This window comes from Lissotriton helveticus, chromosome 4_1, assembly GCF_964261635.1.
Source record: "Lissotriton helveticus chromosome 4_1, aLisHel1.1, whole genome shotgun sequence".
In the NCBI taxonomy this organism is placed as follows: Eukaryota; Metazoa; Chordata; class Amphibia; order Caudata; family Salamandridae; genus Lissotriton; species Lissotriton helveticus.
In genome coordinates this window covers 1,142,325,661-1,142,338,779 of record NC_136063.1, presented here as the reverse complement: position 1 = coordinate 1,142,338,779, position 13,119 = coordinate 1,142,325,661, and the positions used below count along the sequence as shown (strand labels likewise).

General features: G+C 47.4%; 1 protein-coding gene across 1 annotated transcript in view; it reads right to left on the bottom strand.

The window, feature by feature from the left end:
• LOC144829032 (molybdenum cofactor sulfurase-like) overlaps positions 1-7,781 on the bottom strand; it is a 1,966,499-nt gene extending 1,958,718 nt beyond the window's left edge. The window contains exon 1 of the mRNA XM_078687750.1: positions 7,545-7,781. Within this exon, the coding sequence (XP_078543876.1) occupies positions 7,545-7,698 (154 nt within the window). The 5' untranslated portion in view covers positions 7,699-7,781. The remainder of the gene's footprint in view (positions 1-7,544) is intronic.
• Positions 7,782-13,119: the final 5,338 nt, after the last annotated feature.

Below are 13,119 nucleotides of genomic sequence, written 5' to 3'. Positions count from 1 at the left end.
GCTCCATGTAGGTGGTATATGGCCAAGCTGTGCCCCTCTGAAAGTTGCTAACATATCATCCCGAACCTCTGATCGAAACACCCTATAGAATTCCAAAGGAATAGAATCAGGACCGGCAGCTTTCCCATTAGCTAATGAATTGATTGCCAACTCGATCCCGCTCCATTCAGAAAGAGCTTCATTCTGCTGAACAGTGACCTGGAGAGTGTTAAGATCCAGTAGGAAAGCCTTGGCTTCCCATTCTGAGTTAGAGTCCCTGGCTTCCTCTGTATATAAAGCACAGTAGAACTGCCGGAAAACCTCCATAACTCCCTCCGATGTGTCCAGAATATTCCCCCGAGAATCCTGAATTCTAGTAATGCGATTAGCTAACCCTCTCTGCTGGAGTCTCTTAGCCAAGACCCTACCCGATTTCTCCCCAAATTCAAACATCATAGAGAGGAATTGCAAGTATTTCGCAGCCAGGTCTTGGCCAAAAAACTCCAAGAGAGAGGCCCTGATCCTAGCCACCTGTGACTGCCCTTGGGTTATATCTCGACCCTCCTTAATAGCACAGATGAGTTGAGCCTCTGCCAACCCCAGTTCAGCAATCCTCTTGTTAGTTTGATCCTGTATAGATCTATGCCGGGAATGAGAAGCTCCTCGTCCCCCCCCCCCCCCGAACTGCTGCTTTTAGCGTATCCCAAACCATGGTACAGGTGGCAGACCCTCTGTTAATATTTAAAAATTCCACAATCCAATTCCTCATATGATCTATATATGGTTGTTCAAGTAACAGCTTCCTCTCAAATGTCCAAGTTTTTGGAACTCTTGTTATGTGAGTAACAGCACATTCAATAATCAGAGGATTATGATATGATAAGATCCTAGGAAGGACTGATATAGATGTAGCAGTCACCAGTTGCTCAGACATAAAACAATAATCTAACCGGACCATCTTGTTATGAGGTGCCGAGAAATATGTGTAGCCATCAAGATGTTTATTGTGATAAGACCAAAGATCTATAAGATAATGTTCTTGTACCAAAGCTTGGAGAGCCCTAAAAACTCTAGGCTTTTTACCAACATACTTCCGCCCCCCCCAGATTAAAATCAGCAGGCAGATTAATGTTCAGGTCACCACAAAAGCAAACGGGACGGGGCCAAAGAGCCAGCTCGATATTCAGATGATGCAATACTGCCGGATCATCCAAGTTTGAAGAGTAGACTGTACAAATGGTTAGGGGTCCACTGTTTATTTGTACCTCATTAATTACCCATCTACCACTATTGTCTTGGGCAGTCTTCCTACAGAGCCCTGAACACCGTTTTAATAGAACCGCCACTCCTCTGATCCTAGAGGTCTGGCGAGAGCACCCAATTAAATCATACCCCGGAATTTTCAGATAGTCACGGTCACCCCACACTACATGCGTTTCCTGTAAACAAAGTACCTCCAAACGCAATGACTGTACAACTCTTGAGAACAACGCCCTTTTCTTGCCATCATTCTGTACACAGATATTTCAAGAACCTATACGTATTCTACCCTGCGCCATCAAATCTGAAGAAAAGAAGTAAGCTTAGTAGACCAGCAGCCAGGCCCCCTTGACAAAGTACTGACTGAGCAAAAGAAAACAGCAGAGCAACATTAAGCCTTCCAAAAATTGACAGTCTGTTGCTGATAGCCTCATTAACCAATATCTCATAATACAAATGTGTATTCAAGCTTTTTTTTTATTTCCCCCCAAACCACCCAACCGCCCTTCCACCACCACCACCACCCCCAAACCACCCCCCTGAACTGTGCCCACCCCAAACCTACCCCTCCCCACCACCCCCTTCATTGGGCATCAGGACCTAAGTCCCTGTGATGGAGAAGCTGTCCCAAAACAAAAACCCCCCGGCGACCTCACCACCATAATCATTCGGGAGGATGCAATCCGAGAGAAAAGAGGAAAAGCAAAAAAAATAAAAAGTAAAAAAAAAACATAAATCACAGAGCCACAATCCTCTGAGCTCCAAAACCATAACCCTCCCAGTACTTGAATCCCCTAAAGACCCCCCTGACATCTGCAGAAAAAGGAGAGAAAAAAGAAAGGGAAGACAGACTTAACAACCATCACAGTGCCTGTTACGACTGAACAGAGTTAAAAATCTCCTTAGCCTGAATGTTAGAAGTAAAAAATCTGGTCTGGCCATGAGAGATGATTTTCAGCTTGGATGAAAAAAGTAAATACGCTTGAGCCCCTTTTGATTGAAACGGTGCTGTTAGCTGACGCAGTGTCATGCCCCGAGATTCCCGACACACTGTCCCTTTAATGAGACCACTATATAAGCTACCAGAGCCCTTGGAGCGACGCTTCACGTTCTTGCGTCTAGCTCCGTTGCTTTGTTGTTCCGTCCTGTACCTGTTTGCCTGACTTCCTGTTTGTCCTTCCGGTTTTGATTTGGAGTTGGAAGCCCGCCGTCCTTCGTGCTGTTGTGCGTTTCTCGGCTTCCCTTCTTCCCCCCTCTGAATTCTTGTGCGTAGCGGGCCCCTACAGTTGGGTCGTTCCCTTCTGTCCCGTTACCGATTGCTCCATATAGTGAACTAATCCAGACTGGAGTTCCGCCCGTCGGTGGGGTTTTTTCCCCCACCTTCCGACTGGGCTCAACTTCAGTCCCTGTACCTAATTGGCACTTCGCCCGACGGCCGGGCTTGGTCTCCGCCGTCCGGCTGGTGTCCCTGTGACCTTTCCCTTTACCGTGTTTGCTCCGCCCGACGGCCGGGCTTGGTCTCCGCCGGGCAGCCCTTTGTCCCTTTTAGGTATTTAGGTTTATCTCCCTTTTCATTTGTGCACCGCCCGGCGGCCGGGCTTGTTCTCCGCCATCCGGCAGTGCCCATTTGGTTCCCTTCCTTTGTTACTTGGCTGTACACCTGCTGGCCACAACATCATTTTCATTTCATTCCTTGGCCAGCCTCATTGTGTTCGGGGATACTTGCGTGGACTCGAGTGGGGTGCAGACTTCCATCTTCACAACTAAGAATCACGGTAACAGCGCTGTGCGCTGCATACTTGTTTTGACTATGATACAACATTATAGAATCCCAAACGTGTGTTCTGTATTATAGAATTCCAGGCAAAGCAGTGGTGTTGGCGTCAGATTATTGTCATGTTCATTTGAATAACAGATGTATCCAGAAGCCTTCTACATCACACAGAGTGAGAGCTTTACACTTTAGGCTATTGATACTCTATGTTCAAAGTAATAGGAGAGTTGTCACTATTCTTTGTTTGTCACGCTGGTAATAGCTCAAGCCGAACTCCTACAACTCCTGCATATCCGTTCTACGGCTTAGACAAAACAATTGTGGTATGTAATGGTCATTTACAGAACATAGAAGACATTTATATGTGTATTGTAACTGTTGTTAGATAGATTGTATATTTCTTTTCAGCCCCACGTCTACCAGAAGTCCCTACTGTGTTGCTACACCTCCACGCAGAAGAGTACAGTCAAGCTCTTTTTCTTCCCAACCTTTCCTTGTTTTGTCTCCCTGTTTTCCCCTGGAGAGCCTCCCGATACTCTAGTGTTTGATAGAGTCGGAAGGCCGTAGGGGAAGGCTGTGGACTAATCTTCGGATTCCTGACGCTCCTGCGGAACCTGCCTGGAAATCATTACACGGAGCTGCCACCTCCGCTCAACGGTAGCTGGACACAGATCAGGTCTAACAAAAAACTGGCAGCCCTTGCCAGTCTGCTTCTTATCCGGCCGTGCCAAGTCATAAATCCTCTCTCTGGCCAAAAAGTTGTTAAAGCATATCAGAATAGCACGTGGCTTATCATCTGTTTTGCCTGACCCTTTCCTTAAGTTGAATGGAAAACGATGGGCTCGCTGAATCAAGTTCCCAGTCCCCCTGCTTGACCTCAGGGAATGCTTCCGTAAATAATTTGACAATTAACTTTCTGACGTCCGACCCCACAAGCTCCTCCGGGACTCCTAAGACTCTTAAGTTATTGCGACGTGCCCTATTTCCAAGGTCCGTGAGCTTCCATATAATGTCTTCCCTTTGGGTCTTAATTAAGTCAGTAACACCCTTTTGTGTGGCCATATCATCCTCAAGAGTAGAAACCCTCTCTTCCACTACCCCTATCCTAGCGGCAATGTCTGAGCAAGTCTTGGCCACTCTCCGGATAGAATTCTGTACCCTACGGCATGCCACTTGCGTGCGAACACTTTCTTGCCGGGACTCCTCGCGATGGGCCATGATGGTTTGATAAATTAATGCAAGAGTAATTTCCCCTGCAGGAGAGTGGGGAGGAGCTGCGCCGTACTCACCCCCTACAATAGGCGTAATAGCAATGTTACTCTCCGATCCGGGTTGAAGAGAAAATGAATAATCCCAAGCCAGTGTTCCAGCATCATGACCAGAAGATATGGCCCCTTGATCTGCTTTTCAAACTGTACGGGGCCGGAGTATGAAGTCAATGCATCACTAGTACGGCAGTCCCCCTTTTCTCTATCGTCATCAGTCCAATCATTATCCTCGCCAAGATCCTCCTCGGAAGAACCTGTGTGGTCAGAAAGGGAGTAGTACCTGTCACCTCCTGCCGCATCCTCTTTACAGTTTACCCCCGATTTCTGTAAATCTTCAAAGTCAGGTATATCCACAATTGTGCCCAAGATTAGCTCCTTTGGTGGTGGTAGCAGTGATGGCAGTACTATGGGCCCTGAATCAGTAGATGTTAATGGGGTCACTACAATGTCCCCTGCAATGTGAGATTGGACTACAGGTCCCAGAATCCCATTGGCCTGTGTAGTGTTAACCGTGTTTTCATTAGGAATTGTGCTTGGACCTCCTGAGTGAGGCACTACAACACTATCAGTCACAGCCACCCCTTCAATTGGTGGAAATGCCATAGTGCAAGGAGATGAAGCCCCCAAGTCCCTCGTTCCTGTACCCAGGGCCGGCACCGAGGTACTTACAGATTTTGGGGGTGTGTCTGCTGTAGCCACTTGAGTTTTCCTGATTTTGGCAATCTGCTTGGCCTTATCCGGTGGTTTGTTGAACATAGTTGGCACAGTCCTCTTTGAACGCACCACCACCGCCGCATCCACAGGGGTTGTAGCAGGAGATGCAGGTCCTATACGAGAGCACTGATCCATCGTGATTGCTACCGCATTCACCTTCGCACTCTGCAATGCTGCTGGCGCTGACACTGCCCTCGCATGATCCGCCTCAGCAGCGGGTTTCGCCGGCCCCCCGCACGCACAAGCGAGGCATGGCCGCTGGACACAGGCACAATGGCTTTCCCCTTCGGCGGCATCCCGCCGTCCGGTGAAGTAAGCGGGTGAAGCAAGGGTATGCCGTAGAGAGAACAGGAGCCGGGTACCGAAGAAAACCCAGCCCGCCGCAGCAGAATCCAGCAGATGACTCGGCCTCGAGCAACAAAAGAACGCCAAAACATCCCGGCCCTCGCGGGTGAGTAAATAGAGGCCAAACTCACAGGAATGATTCAGGGGGTCACAGGGAAAAAGATTCACAACATGATGGTGCGCTGAGCCGGGAGAGAGTGCCTTAGGCTGCTTGCTCATCCGAGAGTCCGGCCGCCTTCTTGCGCCCCTCCACCCTTGACAAACTCTAAGGGAAGACGAAACACGTGTTGGCATAATGGCAGTCTTTTTTTGATGGATGTAACAACACGAGAAAATAAATTAACATCCAATTGGAGAAACTACAAAGTGTGGACACTGTTTATCTCGGACAATTTGGAATATTGAATGACCAACATTGTTTTGGGGACGGACATACATTTGTTGTTGGAAACTGATCTCTCAACCTTGAATTTGGGACTTTCTGGAATACCAGATGGTGTGAGGTACGATTGTTCATTTGTAATCAATTTATAGGATGTTATAAACTAACTCCCATGCTTTCCTATGGGCCAGATAGCTTTTCAATACTGAAAAACAAAATTGGCAGTATTTCACTATCAGGACATGCCGCACACATCAGGGTATGTCCTACCTTTTACATACACTTCACCCTGCCCACAGGGGTACCTTGGGCCTACCTTAGGGGTGACTTACATGTAAGAAAAGGGAATGGTAGTGCCTGGCAAGTGGGTACAAACTGCGTGCAGACTTTGCAGTGGCAGGTCTGAGTTATTTTTTCAGGGCTACTCATGTGGGTAGCACAATCATTGCTGCAGGCCAACTAGTATCATTTGATTTACAGGCCCTGGCACACTCAGTTCACTTTACTAGGGACTGACAAGTAAATCAAATATGCCAATCATGGAAACACCAATCCATAACGCAATTTACCCAGAGAGATATGCACTTTAGCACTGATCAGCAGTGATAAAGTGCCCTGAGTCCTAAAACCAACAACAGCAGGTCAGGAAAAAACATAGGAGGAAGAAGCAAAACGTTTGGGGATAACCCTGCAAAATGGTCTATCTCCTACAACGCACCAGTTTTACCAACCTTGCAATCGGCAAATCTGAATGTTACCAACTGGACTGGGAAATGTCAAAAGAAAGCACCATTTCCTATATGGTCTTCCTGAATTCCGGTTAATTCTCTGGGCATATTTCAGCCAGTTTTTTGGAGCTGGGCATCTGTGCCCTACAAACACCGAGATACTTGTATTAATTTTTCTACCGCGAATTTGAGTTTATCAACAAACAGGATCGACAGTCACATGAAACTGGACCATCTGTGTACTCGCTATATTGAGCAAGGTTTTATTGAAAACACATACATGGCTCCATTACTGAAGAGTAGCTGCTGAATGCTGAGATGTGCCAGTACTCTACCATTATGGTACCTCTGTTGGGACGTGGGGTATAGCTTTAGGAGGTGTTTCGGGTGTTACACCACTCTAATAAATGCATTTTTCTTTAAAGAGTTGGGTACAGATGCCTTCAGTGGGGTATGGTGAGGTGTCTGTCGGATTTCACTAGGAATTTTAACAAACAAAAATGTACACACGCACTCTCTCCGTCTCTGCTTTGAAAGTCTTCAAAAAGTTGGTTATTTTACAAAATATTGTGTTTTCTCTCACTTAGTACCCGTTTCCACTGCCCCCTTAAACCCCCTCTGCTTGTTGTATAATATAATTTAACATTATGTGCCAGTGTGCCTGTTGCAAAATCTTGAATATGCAATACACCCCACCACCACCACCTGACAGTACCTGCCCACTAAAAACACTGGCAATAACGAAATCAAATAATGACGTAACCCCTAAATTATAAAATCGCATATTTCGCCTTGCAAAGACCAGGTTACTCTTCACAAACAAACAAACACACGCTGTCCTCTGCATTTGTGCCGTATCATGTGTTCCTTCCAAAGGCTCCAATGTCTCCAATAAGAAATAGCCCCCTCTTCCCTGGTTGAAGAGCAAAACTCATAATAGACTTTCAATGTTGCAATAACTCCTGCAACATCCCAAAAGCGTAAAAAAATAAACACAACGTGTTACATTCTTTCCCGTCCTACAATCCTGCAATCAGAGTGATCGCAAATGTCCCCGCCAGATCAAATGTATGACTTCTGTGTTTCACTGTTACCTCCGAGCCTGCTGAACTCCTTCTCCCTGACTTCTTTAATTTTGCCCCCGTAGCCGTAGCCCCGCGCGTGGGGCAGCTCTTGGAAGTATCTGAAAGAGAGCAGCTCGTCCCATGTCCCGGTGGCATTGCTGAAGAGGTGCTGTGGTCTTTCCATGCTCTTCTCTTACTCCAACAAGCCAAGCAGCAGAGACCGAAGTAGCCGGTGCTTCCTCGCAGCGCGTGAACCTAGAGATTAGTAAACAGGAAGAGTGCGCTACACCTTTGTGGGCGGGGCCAGTAGGCACTTCAGCGTGCGATGGGCGCGTGAATGATTACAGAGATCTCCAAAGTTGTCCCTTCTCTATGCTTGACTGGCCGCCGAATGTATAAAATAGTGGTTCATGTTTGAAAATCATAAACATATGTATATGACTAGTCAAATCATGTGTAAATAGAAGCAAAGTGCACTCATTGTTTGTACTACTAAAGTGTAATGCCTGTAAGGGCAGCAACATAGGCGCACCGCGCTCTTAAACACACCTAGGCAACTGGTTTGCTCGAGGCCCACAAGAACGGGTATGACTGGTTTCTGATTTATTCTCATCCCAGATAAAGTTAGGAAATACTTAAGCATGGCCACTGGAATTATGTGACAAGAAAGGGCCTAATTACGCAGCAGGTTTCACCAAATTATGTCACTTAAAGAGGTAATTTATGCAACTTAATATCGCACATTTTAAAGCAGCATTTCTATACCATTTTGTCTTTTTGTCACACGTTAACACTGCATGGCAAAAGTTTCACTACATTAATATTAGTTTTCTAAGTACAGCAATCAGCAAATGAGAGGTGACCTACCTACCCCTCTGCGACGAAAGGCCTGCCACTGCGCAGCAGCATGCGTTGCATTGTTTTAGTAACTTTAGATCATTAGAGTTAGAAACAATTTTATTGCAAGACAGGAGGCTCATATTTTAAATCTCGTATGCTTTCCTTTCATTGAATTTCAATGAGCTATATTTCCCATCAGGCCTGGCTCCAGGAATTTATATTTGGGTGGGCTAAGGGTACATTCGGGTGGGCCACTACCGTCCCCATTTGTCGCTTCCGGAGGTAGTCTACAAGCCATAGATTACATCCTATCTACTTGCCAATAGTCACTATGATACAAGGATTGCTTTTGTGTGTATACAGAACATGTGGAGAGTTATTTATTGGTGCCCCACCACTGACCTCTTTCTCTGTAGATACCTGTAATACGACCCTCCAACAGTGCACTCCATCTCTACGTAGCCCCTCCCCCTCATGACCTCCTCCTCAGACTCCCTCACTACCACCCTCCACCAGTGCCCCTCATCTCTGTATCTCCCACCCTCCCACCATGACCTCCTCCTCGGATTCCCTCACTGCCACCCTCCAACAGTGCCCTTCATCTCTCCAAAGCCCCTCTCCCTCGTGATCTCATCCTCGGATTCCCTCACTACCACCTTCCAACAGTGCCCCTCATCTCTTCAAAGGCCCTCCCCCATGACCTCCTCCTTGGATTCCCTCATTGCCACCCTCCACTAGTGGCCCTCAACGCTCCGTAGCCCTGCCCCCCTAAGACCTCCTCCTTGGATTCCCTCATTGCCACCCTCCACCAGTGGCCCTCATCGCTCCATAGCCCAGCTTCCCCATGACCTCCTCCTTTGATTCCCTCATTGCCACCCTCCACCAGTGCCCCTTATCGCTCCATAGCCCAGCCCCCCATGACCTCCTCCTTGGATTCCCTCATTGCCACTCTCCACCAGTGCCCCTCATCGCTCCTTAGCCCAGCCCCCCCATGACCTCCTCCTTGGATTCCCTCATTGCCACCCTCCACCAGTGCCCCTCATCGCTCTATAGCCCAGCCCCCCATGACCTCCTCCTTGGATTCCCTCATTGCCACCCTCCACCAGTGCCCCTCATCGCTCCGTAGCCCAACCCCCCATGCCCTCCTCCTTGGATTCCCTCACTGCCACCCTCTATCAGTGCCCCTCATCGCTCCATAGCCTCTCTCCCTGATGACCTCCTCCTCCGATTCCCTATTTGCCACCCTCCAACAGTCTCATTCATCTCTCCGTAGCCCCTCTCGCATATTTGATTCCATTTGTTGTATAGCGCTACTCGTAGTGTAGGGTGTCATAGTTCTTTATATTATGCACACATTATGCAGAGACAATGAATCACACAAGTATGTAAATCATCCTATAGGGAATGTCACATAAGCCAATGAGGATTACAAGGTGTAGGAATCACATGTCATCCATACTGGTGGGCAATATGTTTTAAGAGAGTTTGGTCTGGAGAAGCACAAACGCAGGATTGAAAGCATGCATGCCCCAGTGTTTGTGGGGTTGGCTTTACTGATTAAAATGTATATCTGCCAAAACAAACTCTTTATAGCAACATTAGAGTAATGAAAGAGCAGGGAAATTCTAACTATATTAAAACACACAAACAAAGTTCTAAGTATATCATTCAGGTTTGTATGCAGCTCTTTGATGTCAGTTTATAGATCACTGTCCTATTTTAGGATTTTAACTTCTGTACTGCAAGTAACCCATTGAGCTATCCACATCCACATAAAATACAGTTTATCTGCATTTAACAATTATGAACAGACAAAATATTGCTTTTTAGTAGTTGTGTCTTGTATGCATCATGATAATGATACAACAATACAAATTAAATATACACAGCATACAAGTATGTGTCAAGTATGTGTCTTGCTGGGCCCTCACAGACTTTTAGAATATTAACTAATATACACTAAGCACTAAGGGGGATTCCACGCCGGCCGAGCTCACCTAGCTCCGCTGAGGCGCCAAACAGCTTCCTGCTCCTGTGTAGCGTCCGGGCTTTGCTCCGCCGAGCGACCTGACTCCACTGCTTCCTGACTGGCCGGGCTTCGCTCCGCCGGTCAGGACTATATCACCCAGCAGCCCCAAACTCAGGACGCCGCCCCCCTCATCATCCTGCGCCAGGAGGCGCATAAAGCACCGTTTGCTGCCGAGGACTCTGTGTCAGCACTAAGGGGGATTCCACGCCGGCCGAGCTCACCTAGCTCCGCTGAGGGGCCAAACAGCTTCCTGCTCCTGTGTAGCGGCCGGGCTTTGCTCCGCCGAGCGACCTGCCTCCACTGCTTCCTGACTGGCCGGGCCTCGCTCCGCCGGTCAGGACTACATCACCCAGCAGCCCCAAACTCAGGACGCCGCCCCCCTCATCATCCTGCGCCAGGAGGCTCATAAAGCACCGTTTGCTGCAGAGGACTCTGTGTCAGCACTAAGGGGGATTCCACGCCGGCCGAGCTCACCTAGCTCCGCTGAGGCGCCAAACAGCTTCCTGCTCCTGTGTAGCGGCCGGGCTTTGCTCCGCCGAGCGACCTGCCTCCACTGCTTCCTGACTGGCCGGGCTTCGCTCCGACGGTCAGGACTACATCACCCAGCAGCCCCAAAATCAGGACGCCGCCCCCCTCATCATCCTGCGCCAGGAGGCGCATAAAGCACCTTTTGCTACCTCGTCCCGCGAGGACGCGCCGGGCTAAGCCCGGGCAAAGGGCGGGCCGTCTGTGGCCGTCCGGGGCAGGAGGAGGCTGGGCTGTGCCACCACTCTAGGATCCTTCAATTAGGACTTTTGCACCAGGTAAACTGCGTAGAAAATACCAGACTGTACTCAGTTGACAGCACTACACGTACATTAATGGCGACAAGGTCTAAAATGGGCATAAACACCCCCATGTCAACTCGCTCAAAATCGAGAAAAAAACTAGCTATCACTCCACTACCAAGCCTGACGGCGATAGATAGAATGCTACAAAAAACTATTGGGGTCGTTGTTACAGCAATAGAAAGTACCGAGAGGCGTTTGTCATTACCATCAAGTTTGTGCTTACCAAATCTACCCACCCAAGATAGGAATACTCATGTAAATACATCTACAACAACAGCATATTCTCAGGACTCCATCCTCATGGAATCATACGCAGACTTTCCAGGGAAAGATCACAACTGTGCCAGTATACCGCAACAATCACCCCCCATTGACTTTCCACGTCAGGAAAGCAGATTGTCAGTGACTCCCAAAATGCGAACAGATGAGGAGTCCCCTATTTTAATTAGTGTATCTGATGACCTGGAGGGGTTGTATGAATGCAGTAATGTCAATACTAACTTAACAGATAATACAGATAATGTGAAAACCCCTCATAACGTAGGTGGCAGAGGTTCCAAAGGTAAACCAGCACCTAGTAGAAAATTGCTGATTGCACATAAATTCGGGGGGAAACCAAGGGGTAAACAGAAGAAAATAGTACCCCTTCTCATGAAACAAAAGGGTGACAAGAGCAAGCCACATAATAGTTCTGACTTGCAGCCCAATGAAGATAGGTGCTCCATTCAACAGGAAACAGCATCCCTTATTGTAGCAGACCTTATGACCCAACTCGAGCAGTTAGTGAAGTCCCTTACCTTACCGATAGTAGAAAGATTAAAGGTCCTAGTAGATAAGGTAGGAAACCAAGAAAGGCTTGGTATAGCCCACTCAGACATGCTTGAAAACATGAATATATTAGTCAAGCCAGCCCAGGAAAACGTCCCCAGGGATAAACCCCTAAACAAACCGGCTAATGGTGGACTGAGAGTAAACCATCGTACCGCACCAACTGGCACAGTCATTATCCCGGAAAAAGTAGCACCTAATGGCCCTACTATAAATACAGGGCAAATAGTTACTGCAGAAAAGCCCAAGAAAGTTAGCCCAGAACTTATTAATTCAAGTAGGGCAGTCCCTGTGCAAAAAACATATAATGTACTTCCTGCGGTTATAAACTTACCCCCTGAAAGCAGTGCCTACGTAGCGATTCTTGCTAATGTTCCAAAATTAAAGCCCATTCAATTTGAAAATCAAGTAACGCTCAAAAACAAAACATTACACTGGCTTTCTAGAAACTGTGGTTTCCCCATGCACGGGGCGAACCAGATAGTAATGGTTCAGAGAGTGGGCTGGTTGGGTCCCAGTAAAAAGGAAATTGAAGGCGATTGTATCGTTATCAATTTCAGAACACCAGAATGGGCCAGGGACTCAATTTTAAATGCGCCATTGCCCTCCAATTGGAAATATAACACTACTCTACTCCCGTTAGATTATTTTTATAGGGGCCAGTCAGGCAAGCAACAAAGTGCGAATGATTTATCATCCCAGAGTTAATTACCATAACACAGCCCATAATCTTACTACCTTACCTAAGTACAGGGACAACTTTCTAATTCCCACTTACAACAGATTTCACGTATTCGACCCGATAGACGAGATAGATTGACTTAGTGATCAACCTGAAATCTTGTATGTAGATATTGAAAAAATTGATAGTAAGGGAAAGGTCCTTCAGGGACACACAGCCCCCTCCAAGGAGACCTTGTCTAGATCTGAAACCGACCCTGAGGCGGCCGGATTAAATAAAGCTGACGTGGATATCAATGAGGGATTAGTGAGAGGTGGCATGTATACATCTGTAACGACAGTCCAATGTGATATGATTCCAGCTATTAATGCCAGTTTAATGCATAGCTCAGCAATA